The 21124-nt window shown below is 37.7% G+C and overlaps 1 protein-coding gene across 4 annotated transcripts in view; it reads left to right on the top strand.

Moving 5' to 3' along the window:
• The window catches only part of DCLK1 (doublecortin like kinase 1), a 324515-nt gene that overhangs the window by 246558 nt on the left and 56833 nt on the right, over nt 1–21124 (top strand). For 2 of the 4 annotated variants that reach the window (XM_073341871.1, XM_073341880.1), the window contains exon 6: nt 3703–3797. In XM_073341871.1, the coding sequence (XP_073197972.1) occupies nt 3703–3797 (95 nt within the window). Of the gene's footprint in view, nt 1–2456; nt 2727–3702; nt 3798–10727; nt 11912–21124 lie in introns of those variants that run through there. The other 2 variants (XM_073341902.1, XM_073341891.1) reach the window with 2 other exon arrangements.

Below are 21124 nucleotides of genomic sequence, written 5' to 3'. Positions count from 1 at the left end.
TTCTGGGTGCTCCACTACCCACCTTCATCCCTCTATTTCAGAGTTTCACACTGAATGCTTTGCAGTAGAGAAGGAACTGAGAGGCGGTTGGTAGCACAGTGCTAGATAACTGTCTAAGGCGGCATGAGATAGGAACTGCACGTGTGCAATCCAACCAGGCACTGCTACCACAAATCTTTTTTACAAGCACAGGGTCACACAAACACCTAAAGTGGAGCACTCACAGGGACAAAAAGTGGATCAAAAAGTGATGAGAAATGTCTCGCCCTGCTAAATATAATTATTATTCACAGCATTGATTTACCAGTCTGGTATGTTCTTATCTGCATCGGTCTGGACTATAAGGTGATCGAAAGCTGGCTAGATCATCGGGCTCAACAGGTAGTGATCAATGACTCAATGTCTAGTTGGCAGCCAGTATCAAGCAGAGTGCCCCAGGGGTTGGTCCTGGGCCGGTTTTGTTCAACAGCTTCATTAATGATCTGGATGATGGGATGGATTGCACCCTCAGCAAGTTCATGGATGACACTAAGCTGGGGGGGAGCTAGATACACTGGAGGGAGGGATAGAGTTCAAAGTGACCTAGACAAATAGGAGGATTGGGCCAAAAAAAATTTTATGAGGTTCAACAAGGACAAGTGCAGAGTACTGTACTTAGGATGGAAGAATCCCATGCACTGCTACAGGCTGGGGACCGACTGGCTAAGCGGCAGTTCTGCAGAAAAGGACCTGGGGATTGCAGTGGATGAGAAGCTGGATATGAGTCAACAGTGTGCCCTTGTTGCCAAGAAGGCTAATGGCTTTTTGGGCTTCATTAGTAGGAGCATTGCCAGCAGATCGAGGGAAGTGATTATTCCCCTCTATTTGGCACTGGTGAGGCCAAATCTGGAGTATTGTGTCCAGTTTTGGGCCCCCACTACAGAGAGGATGTGGACAAATTGGAGAGAGTTTAGGGGAGGTCAACGAAAATGATTAGGGGGCTGGGGCACATGACTGATGAGAGGCTGAGGGAACTGGGCTTATTCAGTCTGCAGAAGAGAAGAGTGAGGGGGGATTTGATAGCAGCCTTCATCTACTTGAAGGGCGGTTCCAAAGAGGATGGAGCTTGGCTGTTCTCAGTGGTGGCAGTGACCGAACAAGGAGCAATGGTCTCAAGTTGCGGTGGGGGAGATCTATGATGGATATTAAGAAAAACTATCTCATTAGGAGGGTGGTGAAGCACTGGAATGAGTTACCTAGGGAGGTGCTGGAATCTCCATCCCTGGAGGTTTATAAGGCCCAGCTTGACAAAGCCCTGGCTGGGATGATTTAGTTGGGGTTGGTCCTGCTTTGAGCAGGGCTTGACTAGATAACCTCCTGAGATCTCTCCCAACCCTAATCCTTTATGATTCTCTGATTCTAATCTTTGAGACAGATTAGCTGAACTATTCCTTCTAAGCACAAAGTGTATTGCAAGTCACAGGGACAGTAGTGGTCTCTGAGGTACCTGGCATCTAAATCATTTAGGGTTTCTTAAATAGAGGCCAGCACCTTGACTTTCACCCTGACAACAACCAGGTGTAAGACGATCTGATCAGTTTAAAAGGCTTTTTGCACTACTGTAGCTAATGCTTTTAAATGGCCTTCAAGTTTATACCCTCATAGACAAAATTGCAGTAGTTTAGCATTGATTAAAAATATATATATATTTGAAGATTGGACTCGAGCAGCTTATTTTTAATCTCTCTATCCCTTTCCTCTCCCTGCTCAAACAAAATATCTTCATGCAGCCCCAACATATTAATAGAACTAGTTTTTGATGCAGAAATCATGTTATTGGTCACACCCACATTGTTCGTTCCTCAAGATACTGTATGAACTTCCCTAAATATGTGCATGTGCCACAAGCTCCCCCAACACTGTGTTGATACGTACAAACCATTACCCTTGCTATGAACCGTAAGCCTAGCTGAGTGAAATGTGTGTCCTTAAAGGCAGCCTATTTACACGCAAATTAACTTTCTCGTCATTCCTGTGGATACCACAAAGCTATTGTACACTTTTCTCTTAACAAATGCATTGCAAAAGGCAGGTATTGAGATGTGTAACATGCAGCAGAATGGTGATCTTTAGTTACTATGCTGTATAACATGTTTTACAATGCTCTTTAGAGCAGCATCAGAAGATAAATGTATGTGGGCCTACTATTTACCACTGAGATATTTTCTACATTAAGAAAAATCTATTAAAATACTGACTGCATTCTCTGAAGGATTTAGCAGTTGCTAGACTGCCAGTCAGCCAAGGGTATACAAGAGTTATTGTCATTTTGATTTTCAGATGAGTCATTTGGTATATTGCCCCCGAAGGCTCTTCATTATGATTCAGTGCACAGCATATAAAATTGCTTAGGCTTTCTGGGCTTCATGGAATCAGAGTGGGGGTTGCAGTTGCTCAGCATTCTGAAGCAGTGGCTTTATGTTTAATTGACACCTTTGATGTAGCCCTAAGACAGCACCTGCACCTCCCACTGCTGCTCTGAAGACGTCAGCCTTACGCAGAAAAGGCTTCTGCTTATGAGTCCTGCATCTCATTCAGCTCACTCTGTGAGCAGCCCTAGCTATCCTTAACTAATCCCACCGCTTCCCATTTTTGCTCCAGCTTGGCTTAGTACAGGAAAAGAATTGTTGTGCTTGCTATCATCAGGTTAAACACTAAGACTGTGTCCATGTTAGAACTCATAGAAGGTAAGTTAAATGCCTTATTGATACCTTAGTATGTAAATATTCATATAAGATTGAGAATTCAGGTGTCTAGTTGCTTATTTTTTTCTGAAACTGACAAATATGGATTGTTAATATGCCAGTTGTTTATTTAAAGAGTGTGTGTGTGTATATATGTGTGTGTGTGTGTGTATATATATATAAAAGCATTTCTTTCTATGCTTTAGTAAGTTTTTAAGAACATTATTGGCATGCTCTATGTGATTATTTTGTAGTACACTATGATTCTCTTCAGGTATTCAGTATTTGTTAATTTTAAAGAGCATGTCATATAAGGCTGAAAATGCTTCTAAAATTAAATACTTTGAAATATTTTGAAGGAACTTAACTATTTAAGAAAGTGATGGTATGGTATAATGTATACCTGAGATTTTATGGCCAGTTCTTTTTTTATGTCTGAAGTCCATCCGAGTTAGTTCTGGGGTGATGTTTGGGTCAGATAGTAATGCAAAAATGCCTTCAAACAAGTGAGGGATTAACAGCAAGCTACAGTGATTTCTTCTTGCAAGCAGTGCTGCTTTTTATTCCTAGTTCATAGCATAGAGAAGCATAATTAAATGGGATGAAAGGGATTAAATATAGGTAATATTTGTTAAGGCAACAAAGCATTATGGCTTTCCATGATATGCATGCATAGGCACTATACAGTTTAATAAAATTTAATGAAGTTCATCACCACTGACTTAAACAATCATTTTAGATTGGCTACTTTTTTGTTTAAGCACTGTATAAATCGGCAGTGTGAGAATCACAGTGCTAGAAGAGCAGTTCATTTCTGCACTACCTTATTTAACATTTACAAATCTGAAAAGAGTGAATGGGTACCTTAAGAAAAAGTAGATAGAATTAAGACATGCTTATTAATTATTTTCCTCTGATTTTACTCTGTAGGTACCGTGAGCCAAACATTTATTTCTGTATTTATTTATTGTTCTTCTAGTTAATGGAACCCCTGGTAGCCAGCTTTCTACTCCCCGGTCTGGGAAGTCTCCAAGCCCATCTCCTACCAGCCCAGGAAGCCTGCGAAAACAGAGGGTAAGGAAACAAGGAACTGAATTTTGAGACTGGCTGAGCAAGGATCTGGCATGGGTGCCACCAAAATTGCTTTCCCCAAAAGTGTTTATTACACCTAGCCAGAGGTATGGGGTGGAAGAGCTTGTCTACAATTCCTGTTGTGCCCGTGCAACACTCTTAAACAACTAGAATGCAGCTGCTCTCCATCTTTCAAAATATTAAGTGTGCTGGGTAGTGGGTTATCTTTAAGAAGGAAAAAAGAGGTCTTTCCTCTTGCTTTCAGAACACTTTTATGTCTTTGTTTTTTGTCAAGCATTTCACAACTGGAGGGAAAGTTAGACCTCCTAAAAGTTCCATATTTATTTATTGGCACCCCAGCTTTAATTCTAAGGTAAAGTGAAGGAGTGCTCTGTGGAATTTAGCTATATTGTCATGAAAATATACAGTAAATTTTTGTTTGACCAGCCAAAGTGGCTCAACATCAAGGCAACAGCGGGATGTATTAGTGCTTTGGAGGCCCAGGATCATCAATAGATTTTCAATTCCTTTACCAAAAAACTAGGGTGACTACTGTACATAGTGTACCTAACCATCATCATATTCCCTCTAGTCTGATGGTGATAGCTGTGTAATTGCTGTAGTAATCCCTGTGTAACAGAATATTTTTGGTTCAACATTGCATTCTCATGTAGGCCAAAGGCAGGTCAGTACTGTGCACAATGATTTAATTAATTGCATTAGTCCAAAGAGAATGAAACAGAAGTCTATTGATCTTCTCTTCTGATATTTTCTCAACTGTGGTCTGTGGGCCTCAGAGAAATCATCTTTGAGTCACTACATCATGTCTCAGATTGTCTTGCAAATACAGTTGGACTCAGGTTTTCTCAGCCTCCTCCAATTTTAAATAAACTATGAGTTAGCTTCCTGTCTCTGTGAAGTAGGGAGTTATAAGCAAACCTGACAGTGTGTGACTCTAAACCTAATTTTAGTCAGGTTTTGGATTATTTGGAACACAGGTAGGTAAGAACGTGAGTTACATTTGGTGTGAGTTGTTCCTGAAGCCCTCTCCTTGGCAGCAGTGGCATCTTGGTCCTTTTGATCTGACTCCCAAGGTTTATTGGATTAATTGTTAGTAAGTCGCTTGGGGTGGGGGAAATGTCATCCGAATTCGCTGGATTTCACAGTGATGATATGGGTCTCCATCGAGGTGGATGGCATCAGCAGCAGAAAGGATTCTCTCATTGGCTCTGAGGCCACCTATTTTCCCTGGTACATCTCAGTCTTCTCTCTCTCCATCACTCATGCTATTTTTGCATCACGAAGAGCAGAAGACATTTTCTCCTTTTCATGACGTTCATTGGGGGAGGGTTGAAAGGAAGCCATGTAGTCAGCGCCTTTCCATGCAAAGTGCATCTCCTCTACCTGTTTTTGATTTCCCAATGTGGAGCGTAAGGGACATGGATTCTTCCTATCCAGTACCTCTTCTTGGGAAGGAGATATTGCAATTACACAGGGTTTTAAACATTGCATGGTGATGGTGGTATGATCAAAATATTCAGCAAATTGGAAATTTTCTTTTGAAATTCAAGATCAACTAAAGGAGCAATAATTCTTCTGTAAAAGGGTCAGATTCTGCCCTCAATAGTTACAAGCAGTCCCACTGATTTCACTGGGAGATGCATGCATTCCTGTGGGCAAGAAAGAGAAAAGGGTATGTGAATGTGGGGTATACACATGTGCACGCTATGTAAAGATTGCAAAACCCTGTATTATGTGTTTTTTATAAAGAGACAAAATGTGTGTATACACGTAGAAACATATATTACACTACATGCAAAAAACTACATTAAAATGTTATTTAGATTGCAAAGTCAAACATTTTAAAGTTAGGTTTCAGAGTAACAGCCGTGTTAGTCTGTATTCGCAAAAAGAAAAGGAGTACTTGTGGCACCTTAGAGACTAACCAATTTATTTGAGCATGAGCTTACGAAAGCTCATGCTCAAATAAATTGGTTAGTCTCTAAGGTGCCACAAGTACTCCTTTTCATTTTAAAGTTAGGAAATGCAAGAATTATGGTGGCCTGTGCATCTAACTCAGCTCTGTTGTGTGTCCAAACTGTGCATCTAACAAGTCCTGTGGCAAAAATACTATGTGATCACGTAATTAAAGATCATAATGCACAGGCACAAGGGACAAATTATGGATCCATAGGCAACCATAAACTGACATTTTATAACTTTGAGTGCTGGACTTTACATCCTAAATAATCTTTTAATGTAGTTTTTTAATACAATTGCCTAGGATTGCTTTTTTAAGGAAAAGTGTATGAACAAGTTATTTTATATCTGACTGTAACAAACTCCCCTTCATGCATCAATAGGGTTTGACCCATGAGCCTCCAGCACTGCAGCATAAACTGCAGCCATTTGAGCTTCAGGTCTAACTACATTAGCCAGCCATAGGAAAAGGTTGTTATCCCAGAGTGAGGAGATGGCTTCTAGTACTATGTGCTGGGATCACAAGGTAGTTGAGGGGAGCCTGGTCTGACTGACACACACACACACACACACCACCTCTCTCTCAACGATGCTGGAAGGTGGGGGACTCCTGTCCCATATGGTGCCCTTGTGGGGTGGATATGAACTCCTTGGACCATGTCCTGGATCTAGGTGGTTTATGGGGGGATCCCAGCTAGGTCCTCTCTTCTGCTTGGGAGATGGGAGAATTCCTGCCCCAGGTGGTGTCCCCAGAGGGCAGATGAGACACTTACACTATGTGCTCCATCCCCATCGGCAGCAGTTAGGGGAGTGCCTGACCTATGTCTTGTTGCCAGGGGGATGCTGAGCCAATGTGATGTGCTGGGTCTGGGAAGGGAGAGGGTTTGTCAAAGAAATGCCAGCCTGGCTCTCCACCCAAACCTCCTTCCAGATACATATGTTCTGGTTGCTCTTTTGTGTTGCTAGTACAGTGTCCGCTGCTATGGCAGTAGCCTGGGCAAGGCTATTTAGAATGTTCAGTGATTTAGGCAGGCTGCTAGAATTGTCCTGCTGAAAGGAAATGGTGATTTATAACACTTCGGAATTTAATGGTACAAAGAAAAGTCACCTGTAGCTTGAAGAGTTTCTCCCTTTTGAATATCAAAGACCTGATGCAAACTATAAGGGTATTCATGGTTCTCAAAGAAAAGATCATAAGAATCTTTTATAATTGAAAGTGTTGGGCAACCTAGGTATAGGGGTCGCTACCATCACCCCCTTATATTTGTGCATATACTTTTAAAAGATGAAATCTTGGCCCTGTTGAAGTCAATGAAAGTTTTGCCATTTACTTCAGTAGGGCCAGTGTAACCCACACGCCTCCTGAGTGTGGTGGTCTGTCCCATCTATTGACACCAAGACCACTTAGAGAGAGAGATAAAATGAGTTTGTTCTACAGCTTTAGCTAAGAGCCAGTTGGCTTTTAGTTCATGCAATAGAGGCTCATACACTAAGCTCCAGAAGTCCCAGGTTGAATCCTGCCCGCTGACAACCGGGGTCTGTCAGTGTTACACCAGGATTTCACATTATTCATGAAAACCAACACTAGCAAAACCATTAGGGATATAGTTTTAAACATTCAGAAGTCAGGAAATGGAAAAGCAAGTTTCACCCTTACCTATCATATATCTGGCTCAATCCGGTCTTTCTGTAGCTATGCAAAATCCATTGAAATCAGTGAGTGTTGTGCATTAATATCTCAGGGTAAGTTTGGGTCTACTTCATAGGGTAGTGACATTGAACAGTATAACTAGCCGTCCAGAACAATTCTATAGGTGGGACATAGACTATTTAATATTAACAAGAGATCATTAATTTTGCATTTCCTGACTGTCTCAAATTGAAATCTTAATGTTACAGTAATGTAATGTTTTAATAATTAAATTTCACCAATTTTGAAAGTAGAAAAATGAGATTAGTATTTTAATATTTCTATTGTGTACTTCCACAGCTGCCAAGTTGAAAATCTGTGCAATTTAGGAATGCCACAATGGGGGCAGGCACTGTCTCTAGGTTCTGTGTTTGTACATCACGTAGCATAATGGGGTCCTTGTCCAGGACTAGGATTCCCAGGTGCTACAGTAATACAAATAAATAAATAAATAGCAGAAAAATCATATCCTCTTTAACTCCTTTTGATACTATTTACATTTGTTGTTCCATAGTGTTGGTAATAATACTATTACTTTAATCTTAGCAGAAGTTTTGTACCATGCATGTAGCAACCTAATTTTTCAGTTCCTTAAATTATTTTAATTATAGTTTTGCTGAGAGTTGTCCGCAGTGAGATTAATCAAGCTGAAAAGTTTTAAAATATAAAGTTCAGGAATTTTTGTGGTGTTGTGCAAAGAGGTCTTTATCTTTATACAGCAGAAATGTGGGATTTTTTTGATCATAACATAACAAAAATTGGTGAATACATTATCCAAAACATTCTTAACCTTTTGATTAAGATGGTGCACAGGAAATTTTACTTCAGTGCTAGCTAGCAAATAACAAATGCTTGTGGGTCAGCAAATACACTGGGATTCCCAAAATTTCAAAAGTTGGATTTAGGTATGCCTTCCATGTGAGCTGTGAATGAATTAAAATGCATGGAACAAAACAAACTTTATTTTTGTGGCTATTCCTTAAGTTCAAGGAGTCCAGGTGAACATGACCCTAAAAATCTGTTTGATTAGAAAGTTTGGTTAGCTTTCCTGTCACGGGGTTCACTCACCACTAGGGTTGCCTAGTCCTGGCAGCTCAGGGGATCCTCTCTTTCCAGGTCCAACACCCCCTTCTGCTGCTCATTGCGTGCACCTCTCTATAACTCTTTGCAACTCAGGGTGCTCCGTCTTCTTGGCTTCTCTCTCTCCTAAGTCACTATACTCCTTACTTTCCAGGGTATCAAAGTATTTCCTAACAAATGGTTTCAGGCAGTCTTCTCATTCGCTGCCACAATGGTGCCTCTTCCCCAGTGACTGGTAGGGGAACCCGGGCTCACCCTTTATTCCAGGTTCCAGGGCGGGGACCCTCTAATCAACAGCACCAGTCTGCCCTATCCTAAACCTTGGTGCCTTTTCCCTAAGCCTCTCCTACACCTACTTTCTCGTGCTTTCTCTGAGTTTGCCAGCCCAAACTTCCTCCTCCCAGGGAGTAAATGCAGACTAGATTCTATAGCCTCACCCACACCTCCCTTCCCCCAGGGAGTGACTGCAGATTTCTTCCCTCCCCTATCAGCTCTCCTGGTTTTATAGAAGCCCCCTCTGTTCCTGCACAGGTGATTTCCCCCTAATTAGGGCTTTCCTCTCAGCCTAACTATCCCCCAGCTTGCAGCCTAATAAGTTAATTGATCCCTCTGACCTACATTAACCCTTTCAGAGTGAGGAACATACCCCATGACATCTCCTGACAAATGGATGCATTTCTGTGCATTATGCATCAGAAATACCAAAACATAACGATATGTACATATAGGAGAAGTTTTAATAATAGCTAAATAATTACATTAAAAATTAGAAAGGACTGTTTACAGTTATGCCTCAGCCTAGATTGGTTACTAAAAGCAGGGATACATTTAAAGCATGATTTTCAGAATCTGGGGCCTGTTTTGCATGCTGTATGTATGCATACAAATTGGTGATTTAAAAGCACACTTGGCTGTTATGAATACATGTATGTATAATTCTTGACTTCTGTGCATGCAAAGAAAACACAAATGTTCATGGTTTATGATATTTTCTTTTTTAAAACAAAACAAAAACAAAAGAAACCCATACATCTTAAATATTCCTTTTTTTTAAGTTAAGATTTTTAGGATTGTTTTAAAAAATAATACTCTCCTGAGGAAGAAAATGTGAATAGTTTTGCTGCTGAGTCCATCAGTCATCACCATTTTCATGTGAGGTGACAGTGGTGTTTTTGTACGATTGCAGGTTTCAGCAATGTCTATCTTGTATTTGTTTTAATATTTTTAAACCCATGACGTGTTTAAAAGAATCCCAGCTTGAGACTCAAGGTAGCCACGCTGTTTTAATAAGTTGTGTTGTGTGGGGGGATGGTAAACCACTGGGGAACACAGAATTTATTTCCTCCCTCTCTGAACCAACACTTCTACTTATTTCACCTTGAAATGAGGCTGCTCTACCATGCACCTTTCTGCTTGGTGAACATTTTCTTGTGTTGCATATCTTTGAGAAACATGTTGTCTTTTGTAGGTTGGTTGAGGTTATCCATTATACTCCCACACCTCTGGCATTTGAGGATTATCTGATTAGTCAGAGGATGCTTAGAGTGGGTGTTGAAAAATAGAAGTTGCGCCTCTCTCTCTCTCTCTCTCTCTCTCTCTCTCTCTCCCTGCTGACATGAGCTTGTTGCTTGGCTACCATCAGAAAGAGCCAGTGACTAGGGATTTTACATGCTGTCTTTTTACCAAATAAAAAAATTGTGGAAAAAGCAGCACCACTGTCAGATAGTACTATATATGCAACCACAGTATTGAGGGTTAACTGCCCTAGGATCAAATATTTCTGGACCCATGCTGCATAGGTCCAGTGGCCTTTAGGTCCTGATGACCTTATAATACAAGGTAAGCATTTACTTTTCTGCTACTGCTTGAGAAAGAAACAAAAGGAAAATATTACTTGAATTCCATATTGCCAAGTTCCAAAGCTGCTATGAAATTCTGCAAAGCGGTCAGTTATTGTTTTATTACAGGGCCTTTATTAGTTAAGGTTAAAAAAATGCTATTTAAAATATTTTCTATTGACAAAATCTAGATTTACTTATGTTTCTAGGGCTCTGATGATTGAAGACAGGTTACTTTAAATTAAACCAACAATTCTGGTCCACAACAGCAAAGAGATTATAGGACAGTTGCAGTGTAACAAATTGAACACAATAAACAAATCTATACTGCCCTTCATCTTACAGGACCTGTATCGCCCACTCTCTTCGGATGATTTGGATTCAGTAGGAGACTCAGTGTAAAAGAGAAAATGGAACAGTGTTTATGGTTTGTGATTTGGTGAAGGTTTAACATTTCTTACAAGATTAGCTGCTAATTTACAGTAACAGTGAATTGCACAAAAGGGTTTTGCATATTTAATATTAAAGTCATCGAGTCAAATATATACAAATTTATGGGGGCATTTTTGGTTTTACCACTTCTTTTGATGCAAGCTTTAGGGTAAGGCATTGAGTGCTTGACTCAGAAATGAAAACTAAGCATTTGTGCACACATTATGGGATAATGATTGGGTTAGGTGAATATAATGAAGAAATCAATTATGGGCAGAGAAGAGCACTCCTATTATCTTCTGAAATAGTGATCATATGTTCACAGTTTTTAATATAGTTCTCTTTATTTGCTATGGTATGGACATGAACATTTTTTGCTCTGTTAATAAATAGCTCAACTTGTATGACAGAACACAATTGTGACAGCAGACATTCTCCACCACTTTGCCCCTCCATAATATGAGCATTCACATTTACTTGATAAAACGATTTCCAGTGAGTTCTTAATCTAAACAAAGAAAATTGAGAAACCATATATGGTTGCTAACTGAAAGAAATGCTTTCAAAGAACTGTTAGAGTATTTTCACTGTACTAGAATTTGATAACTGTAAGAAAAATGACGTTTAGCAGGAAGCATGAATATGATATTGCACCATGTCAGAGCTGTTATATTAATCACTCTTTTATTGCATAGGAGAGTAAATATTAATAAGAAAAAATCTATTTAGTTGGAAAATACATAGACCTGCTGGCAAACAGCATACTGTACATGCAATGACACCTTTTTTGCAAACATATTTTGCTTACAAAGTGAGTATTTTTCACTTGTGTTAAAGATAGGAAAATCTTTCTCAGACTCTGACATAAAGTATGTTTTGTACCTTTTCCAAACAGGCCATTTGAAAAGTGAAAACCTTTAAAAATGGTGGTATTATGAATCAATCTCTTAAGGTCTGAATTTTTACGAGTTCCTTTATTTTCTATATCATGGACATTTTGTACAACATTAATATGCAAAACTCTTTTAGTGTTAAAGTAGGTCTTGCATTGTAACCAGCTGCTTAACACACACCTACTAATTTTGTTTGTTTTCTGCTGCTTTATTGTGAGAATACAAGCTAACTAATATAATTTACATAGTTATGGTCTTTCCAGTTATATGTTAAATCTTAATTTAATATTTATTCTTTATATTTAAGGCATAGTGTAGTGGTCATATATTTTTAGTAGTTCATTTACTTCTAGTATATCAAATACTTATGCTTTAAGACTTAGTGCCCCAACCATGCCAGATTCCTCTTTTTAAACAAAAAATTTACACAGGTGGTATTTTTGAGGAAATTGGTAACATCCCAATACAGCATCTTAAAAAAAAAAATCAGGAACGTTTGTTTAAATACCTAGAGGGTTGTTAGCTACTATATAGCAACTTTTAAATGTAATATTTTACAGTTATGCTAATCTGTCCTTAAAAAAATCATGCAACTAGAAAATGTTGACATGTGGTACCTACAGCTTGCAGTCTAGTACATTACCATTTTGTTTGCAGAGAATATTGAAAACAAAAAATTGAAAGGGCAGCAGAACACAATACTCACCCTTCTATGTATTCACTATCTGGTTGTAGTATCATTTGGGGAGAAAGACACTGATCTGGCAGGCTTGTGAAGCAACTGGATTAATCCATTTTGAACACATGATTCACCACACCTGCTTCAGAGTTCAGGTTTAAAATGATTTCCAACAGAAGTTGAGAGGCCTCTGCCGAGATCAAAAGGTGCCCTGTTTTACCTAAAAGACTCAACAACTGTGAAGTTACTTGTGCTTGTGCCTGTTGTTGATATTTCTTTGTAAAAGGTATTACTTAGTTCAGTAGAGTCCATAATAGGTGGCAGTGGGTTGGCATCAGTTGCCAAAAATGCAAAGAAAGTGATGGAAGAGAAACAAAATAGCTACTGGCTCTATGGGATTGGTTTTGTCTGCAAAGAAAAGGAATTCCCAGAATTTTAACTTGCCTGCCCTCTGTCTTATGGACTACTATTTGCTCAGAGCAGTCCATTGAGCATTATTCATTCTGCACAAACAGTAGATATTGCCAGTGAATCTGAATTCCATGGCTTTGGTAGCTATGGAGGGGACTTTGGGACTAACAGTTGACTGATGATATTGCCAATTTTCCTTCCAGGCTGTTTCAAAGGATATGCTAGTCCCTAACATTTAATCATTTAAACATACTATTCTTTTTAAAGGGTTATTCAAGGGATAGTGTACATCATTTACTTTAGGAATGGAAGTCCCTTGAAGTTTGAAAAAGCATGTTGTTTATAAACATTAAGATTCCCTTTTATGTGGAGTGTAATTCCATTATATACATGAGCAGAAATTAAATGTTTCTTTGGACCAAGACCATAAGGTTCCAGATCACTGGTGAACTGAAAATATGTTATCTTGGTATTGTAGCTTTGCTTGCAAATAGTACAACTTTTATTTTGTCATCTGGCTTTGTCACTGTTATTAAATAGCAGAATAGTTTAACCATCTTCGTATTATTTGAACTTTGTATAGTTCCTCTCCTTATATTGCATGACCTGTTCCTACCATAAGGAGTTTACCATGTGGTTGAAAGTTGTGTATAGATTGTGAATGCTTTGCTTCCCCTTGAGCCTCGTGGTTAGTCATGAATATTTTCCTGATGCTTTCTGCAACTTTTTTTTTTAAAGCAACGAACAGTTCAAATGTGAAGCACAGTATATAAAAGGGCTAACTGGTTTTGAACCCATGGACAATTACATCTTGTTTGTGGCTTCTTTAAATGAATATATGAAAAAAATTAGTGGTCTTTTTGATATATTAAGGGCAGATGTTCACCTGGTGCAAATTTTCATCGCTCCATTAAAGTCAATGGACCTACGACAACTTACATTAGCTGAACATCTCCCCTGAGGAACTGAATACGCTTTGAAAAGCTCTCATGTCCACCTAATGATGGGTCTGGTTCAGCTGTCTTTTAAATTAGTGGCAAAAACGTCACTGACTTCAGTGGATGCAGGATTGGGTCCTTATACACAGCTATGTATACGTATGCAGGCTGATCAATAATGGTAATATTACGAATGGTAATATTTTGACCTATTTGACCTTTTGCCCCATCATGAAGCATGCTGTCCTGCATTGTAATTAAATCATATTGTGTTGTAATATTGTTTAAAATTAAATCACGAAGCTGTAGTTAACTAACAGCATCATAGTGTGGAAAATTGTTTTGCAAAACCATAAAACAATTCAGGAAGAGTACATTTTATTTGTTTGTTTTTAGCCCTTTGCACCTTTTTTGTTATGGTACATGTGGCTATAAAAATGTATACAGGTGTATGTGGGTATTTATATAAATATGCATATCTCATTGTGTATACATGTATGCATATATATGATAAGAAAGGATATGTAATGTCCTAGAGCCTTAGAGTGTATGGCTTGAGATTATTGGCATGCTAAAAAAATTGAAATAAATAAAACTGCTTGTTTTTGCAACTTTATAGTTTACACTACAATGTGAACTTTATACAGCAAAGCATGTTGTTACAGAAGATGTCGTCCAACTCTAAATGTTAAAATTGACAGTTCCAAAACAAACAAACAAAATTCTTTAAATGGTACCCAAATTTACTATTTCATCCAAAAAAAAATAAGATTAAAAACACAGAAAAACACGGAGGCTAAATTTACCTCTTCACTTGTTGAAAACAAATATTAATGTTTACTGCACTTTTTGTTAGCATCCAATTATTATGCAAGCAAATACATCAATTGTAAATCTAACGTTGGATTTTTTTGCTTGTCAATGGCAAGAAGAGAGATTCTCACCAGAATGTTAAATAAAAATACAACCTTATGTCACACAGTTAGAAATAGCTTTACATGTAGATACAGACATACAAATGGTTGTTTAAGACCATTAAGAATGTATTTGATGCCTCACAATAATAACAGCATATCCCTGTGCTCTGAACAGGGGATATTCATAGCTATACTTTTTTAGTAATACATGTTGAATGGCCTGCTCTGCCTATTTACCCCCTGGATATGATTTGTTAGGGTTGCTGAGTGACCATAGCTCCCATTTTAAATCATTGTGTGTGGTGAGTGGGGAGGGTGTGAGTGTGGGTGGGTGTGTATACACACTTTTATATAAAAGCTATATATATACACAGTGTGCACTTTAATGTCTGTATTTGTGCATCTTGATTATATTCACATTTCAATCACCTTCAGCAGTAAAGTATTAAAAAAAGTACTGTATTCATATGCATACCCATTGTCTGATGTGTTGAAATGTAGAGGTAATTAGTTGTGGTTTTCCCTGAATACGCTGTATTGAGTTTAAACTCTCTCTAGTGAAAGATGAACTAAAACCATTTCTGGTAAGGGCTCTTTTTATTAGTTGCTCCATAGTACTGTAAATACTGACACATTAATCATAAAACAAGTTAAAGGTTTTCACAAAGAGCTCCATATGGCCTTTTTTCAAAGAAAAGAGCTTGGATATTTTCTTCTCAAATCTTCCATTTTTTTGTATTAATGTGCTTCAGGAAACCAGAAAAACTGTTGATTTATTAGCAAAACTTGTGAAACCTACAAAAATAAGTTCTGATTAGTTGAAATAAAACAATCAGCTAAAGAAAATCACTTCCATTTTCTGCCATTGTTACATCATACTGTGTTGTACTTGTGTTTCATATTTGGCCATGTCATACCGGTTGCAGTTTGTTGTATTGCTAGATTTAACATTATCCTAAAATATTGTAAGTCATGTAATAAATAAATGGAAAAAACCCCATACACGATGTTCAGTGAGTTTATTTTGAAAATGTGAAAAGCAGGCTTCAAAATAATTCTCATGGTTATTATATATACATATTGGATGACATAGTTCAATTAATAGTTCAATTAATGTAAGTGTGTAGGATTCATGGATCCTAATAGGTTGCTTTAACTAGTGGATGCATTTCAGTAGCTTTTAAAATTTAAATTCTGGGCTCTAGTGTATAGAGGTAAAGAGTCCTCTAGGGAAGAATTTTGATTCTAATAGGTCCTTTGGAGACAGGAAATTTACCTGCCTAGAATTGCTTATGGGTGAATTTGTGAGTGTGTGACGGGATAGATTTGAAGTATGAAGTGAGAAATCAGTGTGCTGTACCGTAAGCAGTGTACCGGGTTTTGCTGTCAACTGAGCTTTAGCAGCACTCTTCCTAAGTCACCTAATTATTAGAAAAATGTGTCTGCAAAGAATGTTGAACTGTATTTGCTGTATTTTAAAATAAATACCTTGTTTCCCCAGCACACCTTTGCCCTCTTTCATTTATGTTTCCCTAGTTTATTTCTGGGGAAAAACTTAGCAACAGATGACATTCTATCTCCTGCTGGTTACTGTCGCTTCAACTCATTTTCAAGAGCTCTTACTCTATAGGTCTGTGAGACTGATACAAATTCCAGCTCAGTCCATGTCCTGATCATTGGGAAATTGGTCTGCCAGGTTCAAAACCATTTTTCCCTTAAAAATATTTGCGTTTTGCATTTTTTATCAGTAATAAGGAGATGGCTACCAGCAGTAGCCTAATGAAGACAAAAATGAAGCTGTACTATATCAATAATTTAAAAGAGGGCACAAAATAACGTAAAGTTAGAATCATTTCCTAAAATGCTTAGGGGCATTGGGAGAGCTTTTAAAATTTAGCCCAGACAAATAGATGGGATTAAAAATAAAAAATTGACCACAGTGCAACATTTCTAATCTAATGGAAGAAATAGGAAACAGAAATCTGAGACTTTCTTAGAATTTCTTTTTCTTCTGTTTAATTAAAGATATAATGTCTATGTAACTTAAAAAAAAACACCTTTCACTATGCTACTGCATAAGTAACTTTTACATTAAATGCAATCTGGATATAGTAAAGTTATGTGGGCCAACTACCTAAAAGCATGAATCTGATATATATTTTGAAAAACATCCATCTTTCCTCAGGAGATGCCAGAGAATGAGTGAGGGTAGAGACTAAATTACAACTGATTCTTCAAAGCAGTGGTTCATCCAGCTCAGGTTTAAGATTATTACTTGAACACTAAATAGAAAACTGTTTTAGCCTTCCAGTATTGCGCTTGCCCTGTAGGCAAACAGGATACTTAGGCACTCCGATTCTATGGTGATGAGTGCAATACAAGAACCTATATAGAACAGAATACTTTAGTTTGCCATTTTTAGTTCTTTTCACCAGCATGATATTCCTGCAAACTTTCCCATCTCACTTTCACTCCCTTAATCTCTCAAGAAAAGAACAAAACAATTTCCTAAATGAAACATATAGATTATTGCTTGTGTTTGAACTGATCTCTTTGTATATCCTGAAGTGCATATATGAAAAATGTGTAGCTCTTCAAGCAGGATCTCATTTAAATTATGTGCCTCAAGACCCTATGTAGAATGTAGGACTATGAACAAAACTCATGCTTGCACACATTTCTTCTTCCCTTCTTTCCAGATGAAGGCAGCTTATTAATAAATGTAGATCTCATGTGCCAGTTTAGTGGTATATCCCAACTTGAAAAGAAAACAATTGCATCATTTCTCTTTCTTCACATTGAAGTCCATTGACTTCCACTCTTTCAGCACAAAGATTGTGGAGTTGATGTTTCTCCATTAAGTAATTTTTACTAGTCCTGTACTGTTTACTTGAGATTTTTTTTTCTTCTCATCTGTATATGCCAAAAAAATGTAACTGATTAAACAAAGGAAAATAAAGAACATTTTTCACTGGATAGAGAGAGGGCAATAGAACTTTGTCTAATCCTTGGCTTCTGTCTAGGCTGTAATAAATACAACTGAGTTTCTTCTTCAAAAATGGTACCAAAAAGTAGTATTAATTTTACTTTTTGTTGCTGAATATTTTACCCTCTGCATAGCCTTTTAAAAAAATTTCCTGCTCTTGAAATATTCCCAGTGTACGTTATTCTCCGTTCTTATTGGTTTTACGACAGTGAAACTTCAGTGGAATTAGGTGAGCAGAATCAGGCTCTTAATCTCATTTCTACACTGTTCTGTTGCCCTTATTTTGTCACTAAACATGATGACCATTAGACAAGGGAATGGGCTTCCAAGGGAAATGGTGGAGGATTAAGATAATTTAATAACCTGAATAATTTATAACTGAACCAAACACACATGGGTCACAATATTGCATAGGCGAGGAGATTGGCACGTTTGCCTAACTGGTCTCTTTAGTTTCTAGGAATCTCTGTTGATATATTTCCTGGTGTATTCAAACACACACTACTGAAATGTTTAGCCTTTCCCCTTACCATGTTTGTAAAATTCTGGGTAATTCTTGGATATGCTATAATAATTTAAAGCATTCACTTACGATGTGCCTCAACACTGTGCCTGATCTACACTTTGTGTACTCATTTTACTCTGTTTCAGTAACACCCATTTAAAAGAACACAACTCTGCATGTGTTCCAAATTCAGCTTTACATCTGTGTGGATTTCTGTTACTGACATTTCATCCACATGCTTCCTTCACATTAGCAAAATACAAAGGAATCTATTGTCTAAAGACTTTGTAGACTTCATGTGCGCTAATAAAGATTCCGATAAATTGGAAAACGTAATCCAATGTTCCGTTTTCAAGATTTGGGAATCTGATATGCATTAACCTGCTTCCTAAACATACTTGTTATGGGTTTCCTTTCATAACTGCTTCATATCAATAGTCCACAAAAATAATTCCCTTTGTTGTGTGGGACTGTGATGGAAGATGAGTTTTGGATCAAGGTGTATGTAGGAAGAGGAGAATCCTCAGATTTATATAATACTTTACCATACTCTTGTCCTTGAATTTGAGGAATGGCAGTTGAAGTACACCCTTTAAATATTTACAAAACAGTTGCTGAATAAATCTCTCAGTAAAACATGGTTGAAACTCTATAGTGCTAATCTTCCCATTCACATCAATAAGAAGTGTGGTATGTTGACCATCTGTTACGTGAACCCGAATAGGATCTGAAATACCTACACCAAAGACCTGATCTTTTTATGCCATTGCTTTTATGTAGGTGTGTCATAAAAGCATCCAGGTGTCAGCAACCTGTGCAACTGGTCCCTGTTAAATCTGCTTAGAGGTGATGACATTTCAAGTGCCTCAAGATCTCTTACAATTAAAACAGCTAATTGCATTACGGTCTGTAGTTGAAAATATCTTGCTCTTGCACAGGGTTTTTTCCTCTGCAATAATCCTAATGGGATCCACAGCTGTTAGGGCTACCATATGTACAACAAAGAACTTGCATCAGGATTAGCAAGCCAACTGGAAGAAACACCAAGCCCCTCAAGGCAATGGGGCTCAGAGGGCTTTCAGCTTGGTGAGGAAAATGAGCTAAATAAAGTCTAAATGAACTCTGAGGTCCTTCTAGCTTACAAAACAATGAATGAATAAATAAATAAATGCCTTTATATAATTCCAGGGAACTGAAATACACAATAAAATCAAGCTGTTTGTGACTCTTCTACCTAGTAACCTCGTCTGCATAGCAGATGAAACGCTCTGTGTGTGGGGATTGTGACTATAGACATGTACATACAATTCCTGAACTTTATTAATATTATTTTTTTAGATCTGTTTAATACAATTGGAGGGCTTTCTTAAATGTGATGTAGAGGGCATTCCTTCATGGTTTCTGTGGTCTGGCAGTCTTCAAAATAATTCATTAACACTACCTTCATTTTACACTCTAGTCCATACCCACTTGTTTTATGTGCACAACTCTCACTGCTGTCAGTGGGTGCTTTTTGTGCAGACCTATGGTAGAGTACATAGCAGTAATGCATCATTTTGGTGCCCAGGTTTTATTTATTTGTGTATAATATGGAGTCTTCCTGCTCTCATGTGTTGATCTAAATATAATGTCTATAAGAGAGATGGAGGCTTTAAAAATAGTCTCATATTAAAGCTGTTTTCTGCTAAAATTTACAGAAACCAACATTCTCATCTCTGATTGACTAGAGTTAGGTTCCTAAATCCATATTTAGGCACCCAAAGATGACCCTTATTTAGCTAAGCGGTTAAGTACATGCTTATCCTCACACATGTCAATTGGGACTATTTGTGTTTAAAGTTAAAGCATATGTTTCAGTGATTTTGTCTGATTTTCAGAACTGAGCACCTACAAATCCCAGTGGGACCTCAGAAGCTCTGAAAAATCAGGTGCTCTTGCATAAATGAGACTAAATTTACACATACAGGTTGAGAAAATTTGTCCACAAAGTAATGTCTCAACTTTAATCTCTCTCCCATTTTCACTCTAGGAGTAAGAGCAGTAGGTCAGCAGTCTGAAGAGATAATCAAAGTGTTAAAGAAGATGCTGTGGTGTATAATCAGTAGTGTTAGAGGTACCATCTGCTGTAAAGATTCATCTCACCATTTAACATGCAAAAACTGTATGCAGTAACCATTTTGTAATTTGTCAAAATACTAACGCTTTCAACGGTCCTGGGCTATAACACTTCGGAGTTTTTAAAGATCATTTCATGACTGCATATACATCATATACTGAACATATTTAAATGATAGACCCCTTAAGAAAACAGAGTGGAATGGCAGAAGCAATCATAATTTGGATATGCTGTCATAGGAGAGTTAAGAGAAGGACCAGAAAAAATAGTGAAAGCTATTCACTATATGTTCTTCCCAGTAGAAGTGTAAAACAAAATTTTTACTTTTTATCATCATTCTGTGCTATACACCTGGAATATTTCCTCCTGCCTTGAGAATTCATCGAGTTATGCTGTATGCTTATTACTTGTTATCCCTCTGCACTGTCATTTGCAAATGTTTGTGAGGTAAGTTTTCACTGTAATATCTAGCAGAGTTTAAATATAGGTAGTTAACACTTGTCCTATGCCTGCAGCAAGGGCAGAAATGCCTCAGTGAACAGTATAAAGCCACTCAGTGCACACTTCTGTCATTAAGAGGCAGAAAATGTAGTCCAAAAGCTGATGAGTGAAGTTTTAATCCTAGTCAAAGCTCAAAGGAAGTGGTCACACCAATGAAAAGAATGAGTTTGTGATGATTAAAAGAAAAGACAAAGAAATTCTTAGGCATGGAATGTGTAAATAATGAGGTTTATTTAAAGAAAAATAGGTCAAAATGAATGGCTAAATCCACTGATCTGAATTTAGTGTGGGAGAAATTAAAATTTAGCCTGCAAATACAAATAAACTCGAGCATTCTGGCCAGATTCTAACTCTAGTAATTGCA

The sequence above is a fragment of the Lepidochelys kempii genome, chromosome 1 (genome assembly GCF_965140265.1).
Source record: "Lepidochelys kempii isolate rLepKem1 chromosome 1, rLepKem1.hap2, whole genome shotgun sequence".
Lineage (NCBI taxonomy): Eukaryota > Metazoa > Chordata > Testudines > Cheloniidae > Lepidochelys > Lepidochelys kempii.
This window is presented reverse-complemented; position numbering and strand designations above follow the sequence as displayed.